This window comes from Thunnus maccoyii, chromosome 1 (genome assembly GCF_910596095.1).
Source record: "Thunnus maccoyii chromosome 1, fThuMac1.1, whole genome shotgun sequence".
Lineage (NCBI taxonomy): Eukaryota > Metazoa > Chordata > Actinopteri > Scombriformes > Scombridae > Thunnus > Thunnus maccoyii.
In genome coordinates this window covers 23,402,307-23,428,748 of record NC_056533.1, presented here as the reverse complement: position 1 = coordinate 23,428,748, position 26,442 = coordinate 23,402,307, and the positions used below count along the sequence as shown (strand labels likewise).

Sequence of the window (26,442 nt, the reverse complement as noted above, 5' to 3'; positions counted from 1 at the left end):
AAGGTCAAATCTAGTATTCAAAAGCCACTAAATCATCTGCTACTCCTACCCCTTCTCTTGATTTCTTCTATTTTTGTACATACTCATACCTAATTGTTTCAGATCTTCAAACAAAATTTAACATAAAACAAAGGCAACCTGAGTAATCAGAATCAGAACCAGGTTTACTACCAAATAGGTTTGCACATACAAGGAATTTGCCTTGGTGTTGTTGTGCATAACAGTTAAAAATAATTAAATTTATAAATTAAGTAGTCCTAAATAATATAAAAAAGAAAGAAAGAAATTTACAAAGAAAAAATGTTCTATGTGAGAAGAGCTAATACAGGTTTAATAATAATGATAATAATACAAGTTATGTTAATGTACTGTGCGATGTTAGATCAAAGATCACAGATGTGCAAAGATTATGAGATTTATAACATGCATAGGTGGGATAGAATAAACACAATATACAGTTTTTAAATGATAATTTTATTTATTGAAGCAGAAAAGCTATCCAACACCAGCTTGGCTTGTGTGAATAGTAAAAGTCGGAAAAACAATAATTGCCCTACTGTACAACACAATAATTTTATAACTGGATGTTGAGTTAAGTATTTACCCTGTACTTTCCCATTCAACTAACACCAAACTTGTCTGTGAGTTCATACCTGTGGCTGTACCATAGACTGTATTTATGTGTATATATATATAAATACAGTCTATGGAGCTAGTGGAACTGATATTTCTGCTCTTTCTGCTTCTCACATGAGCATGAAGAGTTCATGAATTGATACCAACCTATAAATAAACATAAAAACACATACGTCACACACACACACAAAAAAGGCCCTGAGGTTTGGTTTTGCATTTTTTGCACCCCACACATGCACATGGATACAGCCATACCCATAAATGTAGGCCTCAAACGTCGGTACTGACATTGTCATTATTATCATCTTCAAAATGATACAAAAAAAACAAAAACAACACATCAAATATTCATCAACACATTTTTATTAAAGAGTAGAATGAGATAATATGTTATTAAAAGTTCTGGTTTTAGTGAGTCCCCAGATACCATGCAGCTTCAATGTATTAAAACTTTATATACAGTCTATGGTTCATACCTGTGCTAAAGGACTATCAGACTTGTTGGAGAGCACAACATCTGTTAAAGACAGTATATGTATATGAATATGTCATTATGATGTCCAACCACCAGAGGGAAACAAAGTCTCTACCCCCGAGTCACATGTCAGAAGCAAAGAAGAATTACTTCCGAAAGTCACTGAAAGATTTCCTGGAGTGCTAACGTTAGCTTGCTGCTAGGTTAGCATTACCACTGTATTTACAAGTGAGCCGTTAGCTTAGTTAGTTTTCTCACCGTTGCCATGAATTGACACCGAACTGTCGAAGCCCCTTCAGTTAAACATCTCGGTGGGTAAAACATTCAATGGAATACACATAACGTTAGAAAATAATTGTCATCATTTTCCGTAATTTTCTAACGTTTATTAACGCCAGCTAACGTAAGTAGGCTAACTTAGCATGAATGTTAGCTGTTGTTTGCCAAGTTAGCTTCCTGGTTAACGTTTGTTTAAGAGGAAATAGCCACTCTCGTCGCTGTTTTGGCAGTTTATCTAGAAAATTAGCCAAAATAAGTTGTTCTGTTTTTTTCCTCACGTTGTGGTCAAAGTTTATGGTTTCGGGTGACATTGGTTTAACAGTAGCTAAGGGTAAGTTAGCATATTAACCTTACTGTTAAATGTAGCTATCATATTAACGACAAGTTGTTGTGACAGACATCAAGAATCTCTTCGATTTAAGAGGACCAGTGACTGTATTTATCATACAGGGTAACGTTTTCAGATATTGTTTTGACTGGTACTTGAGGCTAATGTAGACTACTTTATTGTATATAAACAGTACATGAAGCTGTCACTTATCTCAGCTCTGTCTTAATAGTGGCTGGTTGGACAGAGAGGAGTCAGGCATGTATGCCTCTGGTAAATACACTTCGCGGGGGCCAGCTCTTATCCCACGGATGAAAACCAAACACCGCATATACTACATCACCCTCTTCTCCGTGGTGCTGCTTGGACTCATCGCCACTGGGATGTTTCAGTTCTGGCCTCACTCCATTGAGTCCACAGCTGACTGGACCCTGGATAAACGCAGTGTTCATGATGCACCTCTGATCCGCCTCCCTGTCTCCAGTCCCATTCCTGAGAGGGGTGACCTCAGCTGTCGTATGCACACCTGCTTTGATGTGTACAGATGTGGCTACAATCCTAAGAACCGAATCAAGGTATTTGCCTTTCAGATCTACCTTCTCATTGGTCCCTGAGTGGTTCTTGGTTGAAATTATGACCCAGTGTTGAAATTGTTGCTTTTGTAGGTTTACATCTACCCTCTGCAGAGGTTTGTGGATGAACTGGGGGTTCCCATCAGCAGCACGGGACTGTCACGAGAATACAATGATCTTCTTAGTGCCATCTCTGACAGTGACTTTTACACGGATGACGTCACTAGGGCTTGTCTATTTATCCCATCTATCGATGTGCTGAATCAGAACTCCCTGCGTATCAGAGAGACTGCCCAGGCACTAGCAATGCTACCCAGGTAACGTTTACTCAAATCCTAGTCATGAAATTAATTCATATCTTTAATCTGTCGTAATCACAACAGGTAGTAGAGTTTTACTGCTTTGTCAATGTCAGTTGCAGTCAGGCACTCTGCAGTTATTCCCCTTTTTCTCAAATTGCTCTCATATCTGTGCAGTTATCATTTTTGTTAAGGCTTAAGTGTAGATCCTGATTGTTTTATTACCAAGTAATCTATTGATATTTATATTAATAGAGTAATCACTGAGTTTATGTCAGAAAAAAGACCAGATAACCTCTTAAGTTACATAAGACACCAGAGCCCAAAATGATGGCTTAAATTTCTCTAGATGTGGCCAACATCCAAAACCTAAAATATATTCAATTTACAATGTTACAATGAAAAAGAGAAAAGCAAATAATTCTTCACATTTTTGTCTCTATAACAGTGAATGTTTTATGTTTAATATTTCACAATTGTTTACACCATTAATTGATCAGCAAAACTGCCATTATTCCTTTATCTTTAATCAGCCTATCATTCTAGTACTAATCCAGTGTATGTTTTTGTAGGTGGGACAAAGGAATGAATCATCTACTTTTCAACATGCTACCTGGAGGCCCTCCAGACTACAATACTGCTTTGGATGTGCCCAGAGACAGGTAGCTACATCCTCTAAAGCCATCTGTGTAACATAAGAATGGGTCTATTATAATCAGCATCATGGTGCAAAAAATTGGAGAAATCTGAAATTAACAGTAATGTTTCACTTCTGCAACATTCTAGCATGTTAAAATGATACAGTGGAATTAATTACATACATTGCTGTGTTGAACGTAAATGTGTAGAACAGAAACAGACAGCTGATGTCATACAGCAGGTAACCCAGATATTTATGGCTTTAAAATTATCTAATGAATAGATAAATAATGCACTGCTACAAGGTTGTAGATACAGAACAAAACGATAAATCATTTCTTGTTTATGTACATCCCTTTTTTGTTTCCTGTTTTTTTTTTGTTGTTTTTTTATAGCTCCTTTGTAGTCAGATGAGACAGACATAAATTTTCATAGAACAATGGATCACACAACCTCAAGTACAATTGTCCATTATCTGTACTCACCCACATGTGTTATGATCATTTTAAGAAGATGAAAGAGATACTTACAAGTAGTTAGAATATACTATAACATATTTTCAAGAGGCCTTGAGGATATGTTTCAAAGCTGGTGGTATTTACCAGCAAAGAGCCCTGTGTGTTTCTCAAAATGTCCTGGGGGCTAGAGTGATGGTTGTAAGAGGTTGGGTTTATGAATACACAGCCTTGAGACAATGAGCACTATCTTTAGCTGTAAAGAATTTCCTGGGCTCATCCAGCTGGAGTCCATTTGGCATGGAGCCTCATCAGAACCAGGTGTGGGTGACTGTCAGTGTGTTTCCACTTTATATTCACCTTGCCTGAGAGTAGAACAGAATCCAAAATACTTTTTTATCACCTAGACATTTGAACGATATGGGTTCTGTTAACTATGCCAATCGCCAAGCCTTGTTTGATGTTACTTCATGTCTCACATCAGGTTTGTTGATAAATAATTACTCATAGGAAGCAAAAAGATGAATGAGTGAACTTGTCTGTTCCTGTTCCTGTTCCTGTTGAAATCCACAGCGTGTTGAAGCATTTTCACAGTCCAGGCCTTTTCTGTTTGTTTCAGAGCACTGCTGGCTGGTGGTGGTTTCTCTACATGGACCTACAGACAAGGTTATGATGTCAGCATCCCAGTTTACAGCCCCCTCTCTGCTGATGTTGAGCTGCCCGAGAGACAGCCAGGGTGAGCTCATTTCACTCTTAAACTCTCATTATCTTGTCACTAATTTTATTAATCAGCAACTTGTCTACAAGCAGCGACCCGCTGGAACATAATAATGTGACACCTAGAATACATACCTGAATAAAATGAAAGAAGTTTTTTCTTTGTTGTTTGTTTGTTTTTTTACTTTTAGGTTAGTCTTGATTAAGGAGTTATACATTCAGCAAAAAAGTATGACTTGATAACTAGCTGCATATCTCCTGTCTTCATTCCCCTAGGCCCCGGCGCTACTTTATTCTGTCTTCTCAGACTGCCATTCACCGAGAGTACCGTGCTGAACTCGAACGCTTGAAGGAAGAAAATGGAGAGGCATTGCTCCTTCTGGACAAGTGTAGCAATCTCTCTCAGGGAGCTGCCTCTGCACGAAAACGCTGCTACAAGGGGCAGGTGTATGACTACCCACAGATCCTGCAGGTGGGAAGCACAGCTGTGTGAAAAGATCAATTTTTGAATGTCAAGATGCATCATCGTTGTTTACCACACTACTTTCTTAAATTTTACGACTAAAAATCTAATCTGTTATTTTCATATATTCATATTTTTTTCCATCCCAAATCCTGATGTTTGTACTACCAACAGTTTCTGTGTGGATAAGGGTTAATAGAGTTGTGCTTAGTACTTGAATCTGGTGTGTGTTTGTACAATGAAAAATCACATGTCCCAATAACAGTTTCCTCATGATGCTCTCTGCAGGAATCATCATTTTGTGTGGTTTTGAGGGGGGCACGTTTGGGTCAGGCTGCCCTCAGTGATGTGCTGCAGGCTGGTTGTGTCCCTGTCATCCTTGCTGACTCCTACATTCTGCCGTTCTCTGAAGTACTTGACTGGAAAAGGTCTGTTTAAGTCAATGAATTGTTGAAAAACAAGTATTTGGCATTTACTGTCTAGCTCAATTAAGGTCACTTATCTTATGTTCATGGTTTTGCACAGGGCGTCTGTGGTTATTCCAGAGGAGAAGCTTTCTGAAATGTACACCATCCTAAAGAGCATTCCTCACAGACAAGTGGAAGAGATGCAGAGACAGGTACTGATCTCAGTGTCTAGCTGAAAAGAAAACATTTCTTGACAGAACATATTTAAATGCCTTTCATTCAGGTGTAGTTCAAGTACTCAGAGAACCCCCAGACTGACATGTTGGTCAGAGGGGTAGAGCACTTGCATGTCATGTCTGAGATGTTTCTGTGCCTTAATCAACCAACCAATCAAGCCTATGAAAGCCAAAACAAATTTTCTGTGATGCACGAAAGACAGACAGTTGGATATTACCCTATTTTTTTTCTAAGTTTGAATTCCCTCCTCCTTTGCTCAGTCTACATTTTTAAAAAGCCTCCAGAAGTCTCAACTATGTTGATTTTAGCTCAACTGAAATGATGGAAGACGGCTCACTCTTTCCTTCCATTTGATAGCTGTATTGAGCCACAATAAACAAAAGTGGAAGCAGCTAGGGGAGAAGTGTACCAGTTCAGCTGCTCCTCATTGCCTTGTATCAACTCTAGTCCATTTACCAATTATACTGGCCAAACAGACATTTTAGGCCAAAGACTCAGAGACGGCTTGAGGTTGGATTACACTAGACAAGCTCTACAACGTGGCTTGCTCATGAAGAGGGGGCATTCTGCTGTGTATAGCTCACAGTTAACTTAGTAGCGTATATCTGTACTCTTTTGCTTTTTCTGATGGTCTATATACATGTCAGTAGGCTGCATGCCTATTCTTGTCTGAAACATTCCTCTATTGAAGTCATTTTATTATCAGTTTTGTGGAACTAAACATAAACCCCTATTTAGCATTTTGTGAGCTCTTGGTCACACTAAACCCACTCTGCATTGTTCAATGCACATAGTGATGGTTATAGAGAAAATCATATTATTCTACCCTCTTCAGTTCAGTTCAGTAAACCGTTTTTAAAAAACACAATGAGCAGGGTTGGTACTTCAATCCCCTGCTCCTCCTGTCCACATGCCAAAGTGTCCTTGATCAAGAAACTGAACTGAATTAGTACAAAAGGTCCATCCTGTCCAGGATATGTGTAATGTTATACTCTTTTACATGCATACATCTCGAAACATTTCTCTCTTTCTGTTAGTAAGAATAGATTTTTAGTGCTGAGAGAGAGATCGATTCCTAGTTATTTGCAGAAAGCTCACACTGAATTTGTTGTGGTTGAGCTGGTTGAGTGTATTTCATAAGTTTTACCAGCAGAGGGCTCAGTAGTCTTTGCTTTGATAGTGTTTGTATGTCTGTGTTCCCCACATAGTCTAACCTTTGCGCTTACAAATGTAAAACTAAGAATCGACGGTGCATACTTACCTCAAAGACATTACCATACAATTTGGACCACTCACAACTAATTTCTGTGGTACACTTTAAGATTTTGTCAACATAATTTATAGTTAGTCCTTATAAGAGTCAGAGTCCAGAAAACAGAAATGTGTGATATATCTTCAGGTTGCAAAAAACAGAGCTTCTTCAAAGTCTGTGATTGTTGAGAGAAGGTTTTGTAGGGAGAAGACAAAATTAATTAACCAAAACTTATTAATATGAGCTTTTCTGGGTAGAGAGAAGTAATGTCCTCAAATAAGTATTCATTTCTATTTATTAGTTGTCATGGTGGTAGGTTTGTGTGTTTTACCTCATACAAATATATTGTTAACTTGCAAAGCAGCTGGATTCCTGAGATCATGCGAGAATCTATCTTGTCAGGCTTCAAGCTATGTGCTTGTGTCCGAACTGGTGGTTCGGACCAATCGGCGTCCTGTGAGGACTCTCTTGTGATCTTGTGATCTTTTGATCTCGCGAATCCAGCTGCCTTGCAAGGTAAGACGGTGATAGACAGATGGTTCATCAAATCATTGCTCTTTACCCAAACAGTTTCCAAGGACAACTTCTCAGATGGTTCTGTGAACAGAACATTTGGTTAACTTAAGTGACAAGTCTTATTGGAGACCAGGTCAAACTGTGGTAAACTACTGTTGAGCTTTAATTAGTAGTCAGCAGACTCATTTCAGACAACAGAGCTCATTTTCAAATTTGAGCTGATGTAATAGCCTTCATTTAGCTCACATTTTAAAAGATCACATACTACACAGCTGCAAGATGTTAACAGTGTTCAAGTGAGGCCACTGAGCCAATGTTTTGCGTACTGACTCCCATGAGCCTGGTTGGGTCATACTTTCAGAATAGGACACAAACACTGCAGACCTTTATTAGATTAGCACAGCCAAATCAACTCTGTTATTAAATTACAATATATATGCGAGATGGGAGTTCTACTTTCTCCTTCTCCCTTCCTCTATTTTTTCCTTTGTATTCAGCTTAAACCCTGCAACAAGGCTTGCCTTTTTTACAGTCTGTTGATCCTACCTGTCTTCTTAACTTTGATGTAGCCTCTCATACACTGTATGTAGCCTATGTAGCCTTCCCAGCTCTCCACCTTGCAGAACAAACACTGGCTGCAGCTGATTTATAGAGTATGTCAAGTCAGTCTACTCTCCCCTGCCTTATATACCGCCTCTTCGGTCCAGTCTTTTTTTTTTTTATGTGCAGCCCCCTATACATAACTGAACAGTCAGACAGGATGATGACAGGAGGTCAGTGATTGCAGATTTGATCTCCTTGAACTATCAGCTGAGGTTTGCCACCAGATCCTATGCATTCTTTCAAACACTCATTCCTTCAATTTAACAGCCCAAAGTTAAACTTGAAGGCGTTGAGTTGGAACAAAAGAGAGCACAGTGCTGTCCCAAGGTGTCCCTGGTGTAACTCTGCAAAATATCGTGAGTCAAAAAGAATACAGGCGTGAGTTCAGTTGTCTGAAATCCAGGAAACTACGGGGCTCACTAGCACCAAGGCTGTGTTATCTCACATGAAGCCTGCTGGTCTGCAGTTGTTGTCTTCTGGACCAAAAAGTCCTACTAGTTTTATTTACACCTGGGAGACCAGTTAGTCATAATAATTAGCAAGCCGTGTGTGTGAGTGGGGTCCACAATTTACTTTTTCGATTACCTGCTATGATGGCTGGTAGATGAAAAAATTTACCGGCCAGACAAATTGCTTTTTACTATTGTAATTTGCCATTATTGCTATTTAGCATGTCATCTTGGTCTCATATGCGATTCTCAATCAATATTATATTAGTGTGCAGTAATAACATTAGTAACACTAACTGTACACAGAAATATAACTGTTTCAACACTAAAGGGTCACACATTTGATTGATAAATTCAGTGGTATTCACCTTTAAGTGCAAGAAGGCTCATTTATTAAAGAATTTGATGAATTAACAATAACAAGTAAAGAGTAATAAGTTAAGAGTATTAGTAGTAATATTTTTTATTCTGTGGTTTCATGTTCAGTCCTCTTGGAGTTGTTCTTTGACTTGTTCTTGGAGCACCTGAATCATTTTATCGCCACCTCTCACAGAATTTCCTCGATGGCAGTGTCTGCGGATGAGACAAGGAGGGGGCACTTGCATTGGCCGCGGCAGCAGTGGTGTCTTCCGCCTGAAGTTCTTTTTCTTTCCTGGCGGCTCCACTCCTGCAATAAATCTCCACATAGCTAGCAGTGTTTGTTTCAACTGCCCGGATGACAGCAACAAGTACCTCATGTACTGTAACCAAAAATCACATGGTTTGACGATTGAAGCAGTTACGTATTACGCATGACACACATAGCACGGCAGATCTAGCAGATTGAAGTGACAGCAAACCAGCAGCTTTCTCCAGCGCGTGTAGGAAATTCATTTTTTCCTACCGGTGAGAGTGGCGGACAGCCTCCATAATTTACTCTCCAAAGAATAAATTCACCCGCATTTGGCGCCTGGCGGGTGTTAATTTTGGACTCTGTGTATGAGTGTGTAGAAATGTTTTGATCACAGTTAAAAGTAAAGTGCTAATAAATCTTGAGCAAAAGAATATTCCCAGTGAGCATCTCACATGATTGAAACAGAAATGGTTTTGCTGCTGTTTCTGATTACGTCAAAAACACTAATGATTGCCCGGTTCTGTCCACAGCTCACTGGCTACCAGTTCTGGTGTATAGGTAGAATAATCTGTCAGGCACTTGACAACTTTCACTGAGTTAAACAAAGTGATGCAGACTTCTGTACTCTAAACTGTTTCTAATTGTGACTTTGACTAACGATTTTAAACAACAAAAACAGAGTAGAGAGAACAAAAAAAGAGCTGAAGCTGCTGATCTGGAAGGAAATGAGAATATTAAGTTTAAACCAAACATTACATGTGATGACTGTTCTGCTTGACTTACAGAGGAATATATTATTGGACCTGACTGTCTTTGGATTGTTTGTTCTATATCTCATTTTTAGCAGCAGGTTAACAATTTGCTTACATTATGATTAGTTTTGTTTTTATGGGTGAAATAAATTGTGGTTAGCTCATGGCAGGTCTTTGTTCGTCAGTAGATCAAACACAAAGGAAGTGTAGATTATGGTTCTAGACTGGATGCAATCCAAAGGTGGAGTAGGGGTCTCTCTTCCTCTCTTGCAACGCTGTCTCTTCTTCCCTGCTCATAAAAATTTCTGCAGGCGCTGGGAGAGGGTGGAGGATGGTGGGAGGGGCCCCAGGGCCAGCACAGTTTGCTTTCTGCCTCCTACCAGTCGGAAAAGAAACTTTCATCACTGGCTGATTTATGGGCCGTTGGGATTCCCCTCTGAGATTAGAAAGTCTTTTTGGATTCTCCTCACCCCTCTATGAAAATAAAAGCTGTTTTTGAGTTGTTGCACGATGCTACATACCATATCATGGTAGCCATTAACACACACACTGGTGCATTATTGGAGGTGGACAAGACACACAAATATTCACATCCTCTACCCCGGAAATGTGGGTCATTGAGGAGCTGGTGAGGTGGAGTCAGGTCAGTGTAGCACAGTGTCTCCTGGCAGGAGACAGTGTTGTTTGAAGCTTCATTAACTCTTATAGGGTTCTCTCGCCTCTGAACTGTACCTTGAAGTGTCTTAATAGAAAAGGGGCAAAGGGACAGGACCTGCAGGAGGCAAGGAGACCAGACACATTTGTCATCCTCTGTAGATTTACTCTAGACTGATGAGTTCATTGTAACCTTCACATTTTATATAAATGCATAGCCATGAAAAAGAGTTTGTTGTTGTTTCATAACATAAACAAAACACATTTAAAGCAGGTATTCTTATTCATATTTTCGATCTTGGCTGAAAAAACTTTGTGAAGCAAACTTAAAATGAGTGCAGTTGGGAGTTCGGTATTCTGGCCGATGTGATAACATTAAGATATGGGTTGAGAGTTCAGTTATCATTGAAGTCTGCTTTTCACATCAGAGATCTGTTGAAGTAAAACAGACACAGTCAAAAGAGATTTCAGAGAACTTCAGAAGAAGCATTGTTGAAGGTCATGAGGCTGAAGAAGGCTGCAAAACTGTCTTTAAAGACTTGGACAGGAGGGAAAAATCTGGATTTTACAGTTATGACTTCACACTGATGTTATCTTCTATCATAATGGCCGTTATCCATAGCATAAAAATGCTCTGTTTTATAAACAATACCAACATGTCCACAATTTAACAATTAATGTTAAGTTTTAATGAAATAATGAATGTATTCAGTTGGTTGCATTCTGAACCTGGACCTTTAATGTCAATCATTGGAGTCCACATAAACATAGTTATTGTTTTCAGCACAGACATAAAAATTAAAATTGCTCTGTAACACATTCATTAACATTACCTTAATGATGACTAATTCTGGGAACAACAACAGGATTTTCTTACACCTATATGCAGCATATTTTGAGTATGAAAAGATTGTCACTTTTCATACATGTGTCTTTATTCATCAGTCAGTGCAAAAATCTAATTCTGAACCTCTATTGTCTACATCTGTAAAGTGAATATTTCAGAAAGTTGTTAAGAACACATGTGTTCTTTTGCTTTTTTGTTTTGTTTTGTTTTGTTTTTTGGGTTTGCATGGGTACATTTTAAGAACTTTGTTCCATTTGTCCATAGGCACGCTGGTTCTGGGAGGCCTACTTCAGCTCCATGAAGGCGATTGGCTTGACAACGCTGCAGATCATCAATGACCGCATCTACCCATATGCTGCACGTTCTTATGAGCAGTGGAACAATCCACCTGTAGTGGTATGTAATTGTAGACTTGAAGTATTTTTTACTTTTGAGATAATCTCTCATTATTGTGACCTAACTTTCAATATTTGTCTTTCAGAAGTGTCCAATATTTATCAATTTAAGTATCCTAAAGGCTGCTCCCTTCCAACATACAGCTATATTCTGTAGAGTATGTGTAGTTGTACTCCTAGAAGTTTTCCCAGCATTCAGAATGCCACCCGTCCAGAAAGGAGCTTTGACTATACAGACCCTCACAGTGCCACATAAGCCTCCCCACTCTCCTGTGCCTTGTAAATCAAAGCCTCCATGGCAGAGTGACAGTAGATGCCTTCCTTCTTTCTGAAGCACCACACATGCAGAGCTTCACAGTTTGGTATACACCCAACTGGCTCTAAGGCAGCCAGTTTGTGTCAGCAGTTCGGCGCTAGGAGGATGCCTCCATTGTGGTGAAAAATAAGTTCCTGCATGTCTGAGTCACTGTGTTTGTAGAGAGTACTCTGGATGTGAAGAATAGTGAGTGTGTGTGTGTGTGTGTGTTTAGCATCTCTGCGGTTATGGGAGTTTGTGGTTGCAGACAGCTTGGCTGTGCGACCATCTCTTAGGAGTTGTTAATCAGCCCAGTCTGATCTAGAGTCTCCTCTATCTTCAGCCTGTGGGGTAGAGGCGCATGCATGTGAGAATATGTCTGTTGATGCTGCATACGAGTGTCTGCGAGTATCATTATAAGCAGACACACTCAAATGCTAATATAAGAGAGGTGATAGTCACAATCAGGTTGTGTTGGTGTAAACAAGCATGCTCTGACAGGTGTTGTAATTATTTGGGAATCCAGTGCTGCTCAAATCCATACAGTTATGCAGGATTAATGGGTTTCCAGACAGGCAGCTGCTCAGTATGGACCATGTTTGACCTGTTTTCCTCTGAACAGGTTGCTTGTTAATTAGCATTTACACTTGACTTTGCTCTATCATGTCAAAATGTTTGGTCCAACCCTTAGCGTAATATATTAGCATCACTCAGGTCTCAAGGTTTGTGCAGACCTGGAGGTTAATTGTGTCGGGGTGCCATTCCTGCCTGAGATGGGAGATGAAGTGTTTTTTTTTTTCTTGATGGATTCAGTGAATGGATGGTGAGAAGGACTTGAACAGAGCACTAAATAAATCAGGCTGAGATCCCCCCCACACCCCCACCCCCACCCCACCTCCTGTAGTCTTCAGGCTGGTAATTGAAAGCACATTTCCCAGAATTGCTGGTGCCTTTTAGAAGGGGGTTTTCAGAATAAAGGACAAGCTGCTTTTTGTGAAGGAGTTGTAGGTAGTGGCAAAGTTGTAAGGTTGAGGCATCTCAGACTTTTAAATTTGCCAGCATTTTAAAACTGTGTTTTGGCCATCAATGAACCATCTGGAGTGAATGAAGTCTTATTCAGCATTGATCACTGTCTAGTTACAGTGCAGTGCAGTCCAAAAGTATTTGTACAGGTTTAATTTGAGTCCGTAGAATTCTTTCCTTTCAATCTTTTGACTGGACTGATATCCAGTTTGCTGAAATGGAACCAAAATAATAAATAAAATGTTACTGTTCTCATACTTGTAGACGTTTATGTATCTTGTGTTGCAAGTTTGTTGTTTGCCTTAAGCAATAAATTGAGACATTAGATCAGACGTAACACTGCTGTTTATCTGCACCTGTGTATATCAGTAATATATATAATATTTGTGATTTTAAAGTTGGATGTAAAAACTTGTTTCAGTGAGAATGTCTCTAGACAAATGAAGCCATTTTGAATACTTGGCAGTTCTTCATTTTATCTTGCTCTTAATCTAGGTATCTTTTGAGGGTTTTCAAGTGTCTCAGATAAATGAAGAACCGCTCAGCAGTTCAAATAACCAAATAAAATTCTCCTTTTCAGTGCAAGTATAAAAAAAGACTAATCAACTCCTTCAGATTTGTTGGTGACATATTTAGCTGTGGCTTTCTTTTCATCTAATTCACTCAATTTGACAAATAACTTAAGTGGTCTCTGCCTCTTTTATTCTGTTTTTAATGCATCTGTGCTGCGTATATGTGTTAGTTTAATTATTTCCCTCTCTGCTTGTTTGACAATGTGAGAACGACCACGAGGAAGTTTCCACTTGCCAGTAAAGTGACTTTTTATTGGTTGAGGAGTGACAGATGTCGTGTAAAAGGCAGTGGCTGTGTCTCTGTTGACAGACTTGTGTTGATGCTGTGGAAGGAGCCACTGTGTGTTTGTGGCCACCTGGGACCAGAGGAAAAACAAACTTTATTTGTACTTCAAGAAGCCCGCAAATTTATTGTGTTAGATCTGCTCTCTTTGCCCTTCTCAGACTGAGAATTGTCACTGTAACCATGGGTGGAACATTTTAGGAGACTGATAAGTATGGGCTGTCTTTTAAATGAGAGTTTGAAAGAATTAAAGAATTAAAAAGTAACACCAAATGTAAGTTTTAAAAAAGCGCACCAAAAATTAAGTTCTCGTTACTTTATTCCCGGCTAATGCTAGTTGTCCAATCTGAATGACTTTTAGTAATTTTCAGTATTTAGTACACACATATAGCATTAGAAACCTCTCATTTGGCTTCCTTACTTTAAAAGTGTCACTTGACCTAAGCTGGAGTCAGTGGGGCTCACAGGGGGTTTACAGGCCATTTTAATGGGGAGCAATGAAAGAAAAGTCACTATTCACTACCTGGCAGTGTTCCTCACCTTTTCTGCTTCTACTTCCCTGTCCCACTCTTTTTCTCTCCTGGGTCCCAGAAGAGTTTCACCCATCATAGTAACACCAAAAGACCTGTATACATATGAGAATAGCCAGCCAGTCCTGTTTGAAAACTCCTCTCTGTTTTTTTCTTTGTCATGAACTGCTGCTTCTGTAAAGTTTACGTGGCATTCTGGGCCAATGTCTGACTGGAAGTTTTTGGCATTCTTTGCTCTGCCTCTATTAGCCCCCGAGAGACATTATTGGATGATTCTTGCTCCATAATAAAAACCATCATGTGGAAATTATTGCAGGTGACCTCATTGTCCAGTGAAGCACTGTTATAGTGCATTAAATCATGGAAAATGTGACAGATGAGGGTGACACAGAAGACACGAAGCTAAACTTTACAGTAGTTTTCAATAGAAATGAAAAAGATGTGTGAGGCTTAATCTGCTCATATTTGTCTTTGTTTTCTGTCTTGTGTAGAAGTGGTCCAGTGTGAACAGCCCTCTGTTCTTGCCACTTATCCCACCAAGGGCACCTGGGTTCACAGCAGTGGTGCTCACTTACGACCGCGTTGAGAGTCTCTTCCGGGTCATCACAGAAATCTCCAAGGTGCCTAGCTTGGCTAAACTGCTGGTTGTGTGGAATAACCAGAATAAGAGTCCTCCTGAGGGTGAGTATAACCATGCACAGATTCTTACCAAAATAAGAAAGTTCATGATGCTTTTTAGAAGATGAAGTTGTGTATATATAGCCAGTAGCCAGTTTATCAGGTACACATAGCTAAAACTAATGTGTCTAATAACCTGTAGTGTCACTTCTGCTACTAAAGTAAGGTGACATTGAGTGTTAATTGAGTGATTTACTAATTTGTGCTCACAAATTTTTTTTTCCCTCTGTGACACCTGCTCGGCTCTGTAAAAATTGTTATAAAAATGTGTAACAAGTTGTGAGTAGGGGTGTTGATGCCACAGTGGTTTTTAAGTCCCAAAGTGGGGCCTCTGATGTATAACAGATGAGTGATAATAGAAAGAGCAGCCAAGCCTCATCTCTTCAGAATAAATGCTGTCAGGACATGTTGAACGCTTGAGCCACAGCTCTCTGGCTTTCTGTTTTACAGAGAGTGAAGAGAGTGTAGAGTAGCTTGGCAACCCTCAAACAGAACACAAGTAACAGAATAACAAGTGATAGCTGAACAACTGAGATGTTTTTATTATGCACATTACTCAGCACAACAACAAGCATAATGTATTTTTGTACCAAGACAACCTAAAGAAGACATCAGCAGGTCTCAGTCATGACTGACCAGCAGGTATTATTTACATCTGTTTCTTCTGTCTATCACGGTTGTTACTTTATCAGTTTAAGTCCATTGGAGATGTGTCAGAGTAAGCTCGTATTAGTCATTATTTATTGCACCTTGCGCTCTAATCGTTTGCCTTAATATGACAATTAAGTATACAACTGTTAACCCGTGCCTTTACCCCACTGACGGCTTAACTCAGATAAAGTCCGTTCTTGACCAGGAATTAAATCGGTCCTGCCGCTGTAAGAGTTGGCTAACGTAATGAAGAAGTGAGACGACTTTGAAGTGCTCCCTCGTGGCTGTGAGTTGCCGTTTCATTAGAGGCGTCAGCGGCGCCTGGCTGGAGCTTTGTGACCCATTAGAATTAACAAGGGGCCATTGACGGGTCAGACTCATGGGGCTCAGTCCAATATGAGAGAAGATTTCTTTCTCATTCACACCGAGCCTTGATCAGATGTGTTTACAGGCTGCTGTTTTTGCTTCGACCCATGTTTCTTATTTTATAAGAAGATGCTGACCAAGGATAAAAATGTTTTTGTACACAGTCCAGTATTATTGCTTTTTCTGTTTTTGAGTCAGAAGATCGTATTTTGTAACAGGTTTAAATGTCATTATTCTTATCAAATTGTCTTGACTTGCTTTCAGTGCTTATTCTTATAAAGGATCTTTTTTTTAGCAGGATAACAGTGCTGCAGTACCTTTACAGCAGCTATGAATAACTGCCAAACAGCCAATAAGCCAAAGCTTTTTCTTCAGAACATGGGATTTATTTTGTCACTTCTTGTTTACAATTTTAAAAAGTCACAGAGGAGTAAATAAGTTATATGTAGGTTTTACAGTGTGTGCATCTCGACACATGCCAAGGTGAGGCTGAATTTAGATAATAACCTATAATTCCCCCACTCCTACTGTCTCTTTCCAGCTTTGGAAATGGAAGAAGGGCTGACAGGAACATGGACAGAGTGAAATAAGAAACTCTGGGCATTTAACATAGCAGTTTCCCGACAATAGCTTTTGACAGGAGTCCTCAGACGTGGTTAGGCGGACCTAGAGCTCCTCTTATGGTCTGCCAGGCCCCAGTTACACCATTAATGAGGGGACACATTCTGTGTGATCCGTCTGTGCCATAGTCCGTGCCATGGACACTGCCCAAGGTCTTTGAAATATTCCCCTGAAAAAACACTTTGTTGATTTGCCTCATGAAGAATTGTAGTGTGGTTACATTTGCACGTGCTTGAGGTTAGCGCAGCGATACGAGCCATTGAGTGAAGTTAAACTCCCAGAGCACTGTTTTCCACTGCCAGGACAGACTTCAAATATCTGTCAGTGGTGAATGACATCATAAATCTTCACCCATCTTCAGGCACTGATAGTAGCCATATTTATTAATTTTTTCAGTTTCTACAGTATGAAAAAAGTGAACTATACCGTCCAATACTATATACTGTGTACAACAGTTAATTTCTTTATCAATTAATCTGCCAAGTTTTTTTCTTTAGATTAATTAGTTAAATCATGGAATGTCATAAAATTGTGAAAATTGCTCATCACAATTTTTCCAGAGCCCAAGGTGATGCCTTCACTCAGCTTGTTTTGCTAACCCACCAGGCCAAAATCTGAAGATAGTCAATAAACTATCATTTAAGGCAAATAAAAACAGGAATTCTTCACATTTGAAAAGCTTGAACCAGCATGCGGGGCATTTTTGCTTGAAAAATGGTTTAAACAATTAATTGATTTCCAATTCATTTCGTGTACATTGACTAGTCAATTAGTTGACTCACCATTTCAGCTCTATATCTGTGTAAAAAGCTAGAAATATAATGGCTCTTCTGTTGTTGTTTTCCTCTTGGCAGAGTCTCTTTGGCCAAAGATTGGTGTTCCCCTCAAAGTTGTACGAACAAAAGAGAACAAGCTGAGTAACCGTTTTTTCCCCTACGACGAGATCGAGACAGAAGCTGTGCTGGCAATCGATGATGACATCATCATGCTGACATCTGATGAACTGCAGTTTGGCTATGAGGTGAGGGGGAAAAAAAGACCTTAACCTTGACTATACTTTCCCATCTTTCCCCTGATGGCATGTAATGCAGGGAACCATTTCAAGTTGATCCCAGAGTTTAAAGTCATTCAGGGAGATTACAGTCTCATTCTCCACTAGTGGGGATTTGACTGCCCGCTGGTTGTGTTTGATGTGTGAAGAATGATGACAGGTCTAGAGCTGATGCTTTCCATGCCATACCTGGCCAGCCCCACTTAGCCCGGCACACTCACCTGAATGCATTTAGAAGCCATTTAATAAAATTGTGCTCAGTTTAAGGATAATTACATTCAATTAGAGGCAGGATACCGTAGAGGAGCTGTCTGTCTGTCTGACTAGATGACAGTGCCTCTTGGTTTCTGTCGAGCAAAAATATTCAGCCAAGCTTCTTCTGTCTGAAAATATATTTTTATTTGACTCTCAGAAGAGATTTTTGGCTCAGACAGAGATATTTGGAAACTTAAGATTGATTTCATAATTCTTAAAGGGGTACTCCAGCAATTCAATATTTTCTTCCATAAATTTGGAGGATTGAAGAGAGAGAGATTTTTAAAAGAATGGTCAAAATGATGGGTTTAGTGGTACACAAAATTCACGGTTCAGTACGGTTTCCATAGAGCAGAAAAAAGGTAAAAAAATAACATTTTGGGCTTTTATTTTGAAAAATGTAAACATCCAACAATAGCTCATTGGCCAAAACTATTTCTGAAAAAGTTTTGTTGTGCTGCAGTGGAAACTATTACTGAAACAGTTTAGTTTTGCTGCAATGGAAAAAACAACCTTTCTGTTTCTTGCAAAGGACACCTGCTGACAACTGTTTTATGCTGATTTATGGTCTAACTATATAAAAGGTGGTTGAAACTAACCCCACCTCCAGCAATTACAACAGTAACATGGTGCTTACACACTGTTGCTTCATTATTAATTATCTAATGATGTCATATATAACAATTAATACAGTATAATAATAAATTTAAAGCCATGTTAAAAGTCAATCTTACTGAGAATTGTAATTGCCTTATTTGAGCTGGATTCAGTCTCTTCCTTGTTTGTATGCCCTATCTGTTGTGTTTTATTCCTCCTTAAACTGTAACTGACGTGCTGTCTTGGCCAAGTCTCCCTTGGAAAAGAGATTTCAATCTCAAGGGACCTCCGCGTTAAATAAAAAAATATCAGTCAGAGGGACCAAACCACTACTTTCGCTTTCATACTTTTTAACTACATTTTTCTCTCTCTGAAGTGGTTCTTATGACGTGCTGTCTGACCACGTCAGAAATCAATGTTTTTATTGTTGTTCTCAACGGCTTCACTCAAACGCTCAGTGAAAAGCCGACCGTCACAGAGACGGGAGGGGGGGGGGGGGGGGGGGGCGTGGTATTGTTTCACTACGGAGATAACAGAGCATATTTTAATAATAGTGTTGCACACAGTCAGTGTTAGGGGTCTGTCGTTTGTCATTCTGACGGCAGCGACACTAAAGGGTAACCAGGGTAACCAGGCTACCTTGGCTAAGCTGGCTAGCATAGACCCATGAGCATGATTTTGGTGCACTGTCATAACATTCTGGGTGGAAGAATTATTGCTGCGCATGTCAGACTAAGTGGATTATTAAACTATTTTGACAGTAATTATTTGGGTTGCAGAAAGTACTTTTCGTATGACTGCATTCACTGGACCGCAACGTCCGTACTATGATGGTTCAGGACGAATATATAAACCATTAGACCCCAAGTCAAAATCTAAGCAGAAGCTGAGGTATCCTGACTTTTAGTCCCTAGGATGGGTCAAACTCCAAAAACACTGAAAAAAAAAATCCTCCCATAATACAACATAATAGCATCTCTTTTAAAATCCTCCCTGATTGGTAAACATGATGTTTTTCAAATTCCTCACCCCCATAATACAACTGTTTTTGCAGGCTGAGTAGTATTCCGTAAGGTGTGTAAATTGGTCTTAATGTGCAAAAATGGTGGGGTGCCCCTTTAAATTCTGTTTTAAATAGCCTAGAGACTGGATCCTAATATGAATCTTTTGGTGTAAGCCTGCACTTCTCACTTTGGTTCAATTCAGCTCAATCTGTCTTCTTTCCTGCCACTTGCTCCAGGTATGGAGGGAGTTCCCAGACAGGCTGGTGGGCTACCCAGGCCGGCTGCATCTCTGGGACCATGAAATGGGGAAGTGGAAGTATGAGTCAGAGTGGACCAACGAGGTCTCTATGGTTCTGACGGGAGCTGCCTTTTACCACAAGGTGACCTGGAAATGCCTGGCTGAAATTGAGTAGTTTTGGTTGCTTGATCTCTGCCTCTCACACAAGTTTCCCTGAAAGTTACTCATAGATGTTTGAACTTTAGCTTAGTAATGGAAAGGAAATTGTACATTTATAACTGGAAATCAAATGAAATATGAAGTTTGCAGAAAGGATTACAGAGTTTCCTGTAGGCCCTTGATTTTGGGAATGTGAAGGATCGGATTGTAGGCAAGAAGGTTGCAGTGATAGACGAGCAGTGTGTCATAGGTAGGGCAAGGTTATCTGACTTCTACTTAAAAGCTCACACACTCACTTAAGTTCAAAGCAAATTCTAGAGCAGTGATTCCTCCTACATACTCTTGGGTCATCCAGTCAAACTGTCTGCATTATTGTACATAATGAATCTGCAGTATATATCTATATTATACCAAATGATCATTTGTTATTGTCAATCTGCTTCCATTCCAGTACTTCAACTATTTGTACACATACAAGATGCCAGGAGACATCAAGAACTGGGTGGATGCTCATATGAACTGTGAGGATATTGCCATGAACTTTCTGGTGGCTAACATCACAGGCAAAGCCCCCATAAAGGTACATTCATATCACTGACTGGTGTGGGTGCTTTAAACTTGCAGGGGGAGGATGAAGCCTGACAGAGCGGACCAGCATCTCTGGGTCTGATCAGTTCTCACCCTTCTACTTCACTGCCTCTCCCCCTCCCCGTCACACTGACTTTGCCCAGGTGCAGGGGCCCGAGCTAAAGCCCAGCCTTAACCTCCCTTATCTGGGTGTCACTCACTGGCACTCCCCCTCCGAGTATGTTTTCCTAAGCTTACCGGAGCTCACGCACACCCTGCCATCAAATCGCAAGCTGCACACTTCCCCACGCCTGCACCCGCGCTCCCACCTCCTACCATATCTTAAACAGGTTCCTTCAGAAAACACTCACCCCGACTGTCTTCTTCTCTCTTCTTTCCTCTTCTACACACACAATACATTCACAGGTCGAGCGTTGGGTGCAGGCATGTGGCAGAGTGTAGATGTGATGGAGGTTAGACAGAGGAAAGCCATACATCATCAGTCTACTGATGAGAATTCAGACAATTTCCCCCTGCTGTGAATGAGTTCTTGTAGGATGTCACAGACTTATATCACCAGACTGGACAGTTTATTAGCGTCTGTCTGGGCTGTTGAGGTTTGACAAATGGTTAAACTGAACTGACGTTACTTTTGTTTAGGTGACCCCCAGGAAAAAGTTCAAGTGTCCTGAGTGTACTGCCATAGATGGACTGTCCCTGGATCAGACACACATGGTGGAGAGGTACAATTTTTTTCTCTCTTTCTTTTTTTCCCCTTGGATGAGCACAGTAGAATCTTTTTTTTTTTTTAATTTTTTGTTTTCATGCATTTGTACAAACTGCAACTGGAAATTTCTTGTTTTTCAGTTTTTGTGACAGAAGTGTTATGCAAATTGTAGACTTTGCAAGAATGCACCTGTATTACTTTTTCAGTAGGTAGTCAGCTCGTTGTTTGTTTTTATTTCTAAGATATCCAGGAATTTCTTGGTTTATTTTAAATATTTTCAAAAAATCCAACATTAGGCTGAAATTGAGATTTTAAAAACACCATTTTCAGTGCAAATACTGTTCTTTAACCATTTGTTGTTGTTTTTTTCACTTTCATCATATTCTGTTATGTGTTGCTCATAGCACAAACACTTGTGAACTGCAGTGAACAGTGTCTTCTTTCAGCAGTAAACATAACCTGTGTGTGCATGGGACATCAGATTTGTATGAAACACAGTTGATAAAACCTTAGATGGGAAACTCAGCTGATCAGAGTCAGTTCAGTTCAGAGTTAAGCTTGTGCATGGTGAATGAAAAAAGCCATCATCAATGGAGCTCTGATACTACAATTCACTATGGCAACAGGTAAATAAAAGGCAGAGTCTTTGAGATATTAATTCATGTGTATGTGGACGGTGCACATTTATCTTTAAAAAAAAAAAAAACACTTTCTGGAATACACCCCAGATCTGCTTGTTTGCAACAACATTTATCAGTGAAACAAAGTCAAAAGTTTGGTACACTGTTGTGCCACTGTTTTGTATGTTGTGTGCTGTTCAAAAATACTTTACAAGAAATAAAACAGAAATCAATGATTGGATATAGCCACTCTATGCCAGTAAACATGTGAAAATGTAGAAATAAAATAGAATAAAAAATACTTAGGAAAGATTGAAAAATTTAAACTCATTCACATCCATGTATATGATTAGCAAGTATTGCTAAATGGTTGTGACCTGCTTTTGAAGTAAATGCATTTTGTTTTCCTCCCTAGATCTGAGTGCATCAACAAGTTTGCGTCAGTTTTTGGGACAATGCCTCTGAAGGTGGTGGAGCACCGTGCAGACCCAGTTCTCTATAAAGACGACTTCCCAGAGAAGCTCAAGAGCTTCCCCAACATCGGCAGCCTCTGACCAGCCTGTAACAGATGTTTGGACCTCGTCACAGCCTCAACACATCAACATTTTCCACCATCACTGTCATCTTTTCTACCAGGACATCAATATTCAGACTGAAGTGGTACATGCTCCTGTCACTTCCCAGTTTAGTTTACATTCACCTTTCCATTAATTTGTTAATTTGGTTTAAAGTTAACAAAAAAAATAAATAAAAATCTAATTTCCAACACTAATCTACACACTAATGTTACATGAGCGGTTGCTGGAGTGTTCCCCTGAGTCTGAGATTTGATGGATAGACTGACCGACTGGAGGCTTGTGGTTCCTCACTGTTGCTGTTTTGGAGCTGGAAACTTTGAGCTCCAGCTGCTCTGGAATCAGTGTATACAGTGTATATATACATATATATATATTTTGCAGCAGTGCTGTATAATAGTCATAATTTATGATGCTATAACAAGGATTTTTTTTTTCAAAGACAGACATGGACCTGAATCTTTTGGTTGTACTATATGAAAAGAAAAAGTAATAAATGTTTGATTTACATGATATATAGTTAATCATTCAGCGACATATCTATGTAGGCTTTATCAAAAGTGATATAATACAAAACATGGTGGCCAGCAGATGATGTGCAGTAAATGGTTCTCATAAATTCAGTTTTACACAATCTGATTGGACCATTAGACAAAGCTGGTATCATAAATCTAATATTTAGAGTAGCTGGCCATTTAAACTTTAAAGAAAAATGTTGCTGAGCTACTGGACCATCCTGAATTGTAAGTTAATATTGCTGGGGCAAGTCTTTCTTTATATTTATACATAAAAAAGCAACAAAGAGTTGATTTATGCATATGAACACTGCATAAGAGTAATTATTTGTTTGCCATGCATTTGAAATCATACTGTGTCAATAGACAAATCTATGTTTTTCAAACAGTGTATAAAGCAACTTTGATGCCTGGTCTTTTTTTTTTTTTTTTTTACCATTTTATTGTAGCTGTTACATGTGTGTATTTATATCCTTTTGTGTCCCCATCATCACTAGCTGTCAAAGCTCCAGTAAGTAGGATATAACATGGAGAGCAATGCAGTCTACGATGTTAACATTGCCTTGTGATGTTTTTATTTGCCTTTTTTATTTTCATAAGGTCAATGAAATTGTTTTAAATTTTGTTTTTGACTGATTTTATGTATCTATGACTTTTTAATACATGATAAATAAAGACCACACTAAAGTGTGTCAGTTTTATGTGTTTTTTTTATCCCATATATACTGTATGTATATACTATATGAGTGAGGTGCTGAGGTTTACTCTGTGACCATCCAGAGTCAACCCTCCGTGACACGGCACATCCACTGTTCCCTCCAGCCTGTCACCTGTTGTTAATATACGCTGCCTAATCCACCCTGTTCAATGTCAGCAGTACAAAAGGGCGCAGTTCGTATTTTTGTCAACTTCAATTAGTGTGATACTCTTGCGGGTTGTGCGATCTCATTTCAGCACTCGTGTCCCTTCAAAGGGACTGAAATGCACAGGGATTTCTGAATGTGATGACAGGGATGACAATATTTTGGCAGGATGGTGCAAAGCAATAAGACGCTGTAAATTCATAGTTTTTTAAACAACAGCAGACAACTGTATTCACACGTTGCGGCTAATCAGTGTCTTGAGCTGATTACTTGAAAGGCTTTTCTTGAAACTGGGAGTGACTTGAAGGATTTCTAAATACTAATTGGTGAATAGTTGTCGTGATTTTTCTCTGTACTGTCGGTAACACTTATTACAGAGTTTTGGGTGACATTTGGTCTGCTGAGGAACTAGAGAGTACAAGCATCACTATTACCTTGCAAGAAATGTATCCATTATACTGTTTCTTTTGTTGCTTTCAGCTTTTCAGGCATGTTTAACATTTCGTTCAAAATCCAATAATGAACACTGATTCTGAATAGAAGTGCAATAACTTATTGTACTTTAATCACACAACACAAGCATAAGTAAATTCATACACTCATTTCAGAAGACAGCTTAAAGCCACAAAAAAACTTGAAAAAACCTTTTGAAACTCTTAAGAATTACATATCTCGAGAAAAACAATGTTCAAACAACTTTGGAAATACAATTTTACTCAAATACTTGATATCATTGTCTCACAAAAAAAAAAAAAAAAATCAAACATCAAATTAGTATCATCTCCAAGAGTCAACACTTCAATCCATTTTGCATGCACCAAAAATGTACATGCACACAATAGCACACATATTTATTATATAATTACTCCTATACTGATTGCCTGACTTCAGTAGTATTAGAAAATGAGAAAAAGTGGAAGATGACCTCAGGAGTAATGCAGCATTCAGGAGGATAAGGCTTTTTATGTGAAGCTAATCTTGCATTAACAATTCGTATGTGACTGTAGGACAATCAACTGAAGCTGTGATATGGGATAGAAAGAAGGGGGGTTAAGTAGAGGATGACATCACTGAAGATGTTTTCAGTCCAAAAGGAGAGACACATAAATACAGGAAGACAGAACAGAGTGAAAATGGTAAACAGTGAGTATACATTGCATAAACCTGAGCTACTGGATGCCTGTATGTCCATGGGCACTGTGCAGAAGAGCAGTCTACATTAAACCAAGGCAAAGACAGACAGCCCTGTCTGTCCTGACACACAATACTGCAGCCTCCACATGGCTCAGTGTTAATTAAAAAGCCTTCCTGGGTTTGGCGGTGTGGCTGTGCCTCGCCCCTGAGCCAGAGAACCTCGAACCCTGCGATGGGGGCTGCAGCTTTGGACCAGTGGACACAGTGGAAGTGAGCAAAGGGGGGAGAGGAACAGTGCAATGTGTGTACTGAGGTGGGTGATGAGGGTGGGGAGGGGGGAGAGAGAATCTTTGAAAGCAGAGCCATGACAGCTGAGGGGGAAGCATGTGTGAGGCATGTTTGTTTTGCATTTACCCCCTGAGCGCAGCTGTGTGCACTGTCCTTTTCCCAGAACACCGGAACACAGCAGACGCCCTCACGGCTCGCCCTCTGTCCAACCCCTCAGCAAGAGCAGAGGGGGCCCCATGTCCACATTTCCAAGGAGTTCCTCTTAGTTTTGAGATATGTACTATATAGTCAGGATTATGCACATGCCTTGGATTTGGACCGGAGAGTAAAACTGGATGTAATTTGGACGACCGCGGGGTGACTGCTCTGCTGACAGGTTATAGCCTGCACCCCGCTTCTCTTACCTGCCCAGAAGGACAGTGAATGTGGTTCCATTTAGGGAATTAGCGATGGTTGCTGTGCCTGAAGGTGTACTACAAGGTCAGGTTCAGTTTCTGAAACCATGCAACCTTTGGTTATGCTTAAGGCCTAAATCGGACCTTACAAACAAAAGAAGAACACCCCCTGATACTGAATTGGAAAACCTCATCTACTATTTCTGTCACTGGAGGAGGTAGTTACCAGGGGAAAAAATAAGGTGGGCGATTTCCACTTCAGCCCCTGCCTTGCCCCTTCTTTCCCCCCTCTCTTCTCTTCCCACAGAGGGACACAAACAAACACAGACATATTGTTTCGAGCCCGGATAGAGGTAAACAGGGAGCAAAGGCTGTAACCAGAGCTGAGACTGAGCTCACTCTATCATGTTAGTGGCTTTACTAAAACTGCTCCTGCTCTGATATCATGCCAAAAAAACGAATGAGGCTGGGCTCAAACAACACACATGCTGAAACTCTGGGACAGTATTGGCACAGCCATGTTTTCTTGTGCTGCTCTACACAACCTTACAATTTTTAACTATCAACGTTTGTATCTGGTAACCATGTCTGGACGAACTTTTTTGGGGGTCAAGGCAAAAAATTTGCTTCATAATATGTTGCCAAGATCCAGAAAACAATCAGTACTGTGCTGCAATATTATATAAGGTTTTTTTTCTGTATGTCTGTTAGTTTTTGGTAATTTAATTAAACACAATTTTATGTTGGATAATGCATCATGTGAGCACAATGTAAGTTATTCATTTTTGATACATGGCCCTTCTACAAGACATCACCACAAGGTTATGTAATAATGACGGACCCAGTT

General features: G+C 39.7%; 1 protein-coding gene across 3 annotated transcripts; it reads left to right on the top strand.

Moving 5' to 3' along the window:
* The first annotated feature begins 1,185 nt into the window (after window positions 1–1,185).
* ext2 (exostosin glycosyltransferase 2) lies at window positions 1,186–23,605 on the top strand. Of its 3 annotated transcripts, none has more exons than XM_042416366.1 (15): window positions 1,186–1,422; window positions 1,951–2,293; window positions 2,384–2,607; window positions 3,162–3,251; window positions 4,303–4,419; window positions 4,677–4,872; window positions 5,152–5,291; window positions 5,389–5,482; window positions 11,458–11,589; window positions 14,783–14,972; window positions 17,462–17,628; window positions 19,751–19,894; window positions 20,363–20,491; window positions 21,139–21,221; window positions 22,241–23,605. In XM_042416366.1, exons 2-15 carry the CDS (start codon window positions 1,979–1,981, stop codon window positions 22,377–22,379), a joined length of 2,160 nt encoding a protein of 719 aa, XP_042272300.1. In that variant the 5' UTR covers window positions 1,186–1,422; window positions 1,951–1,978; the 3' UTR covers window positions 22,380–23,605. The 3 variants fall into 3 exon arrangements, with proteins under 3 accessions (XP_042272300.1, XP_042272309.1, XP_042272317.1); XM_042416375.1 differs by lacking the exon at window positions 1,186–1,422 and adding an exon at window positions 1,514–1,721; XM_042416383.1 differs by lacking the exon at window positions 1,186–1,422 and adding an exon at window positions 1,793–1,841.
* Window positions 23,606–26,442: the final 2,837 nt, after the last annotated feature.

Excerpts from the sequence above, each read along its gene's own strand:
- ext2 (XM_042416366.1), top strand. The coding sequence starts at position 1,979 with ATGTATGCCTCTGGTAAATACACTTCGCGGGGGCCAGCTCTTATCCCA. Across the intron at positions 2,608-3,161 it reads GCACTAGCAATGCTACCCAG|GTGGGACAAAGGAATGAATC; the intron begins GTAACGTTTACT and ends ATGTTTTTGTAG. Across the intron at positions 19,895-20,362 it reads GAGCTGCCTTTTACCACAAG|TACTTCAACTATTTGTACAC; the intron begins GTGACCTGGAAA and ends CTTCCATTCCAG.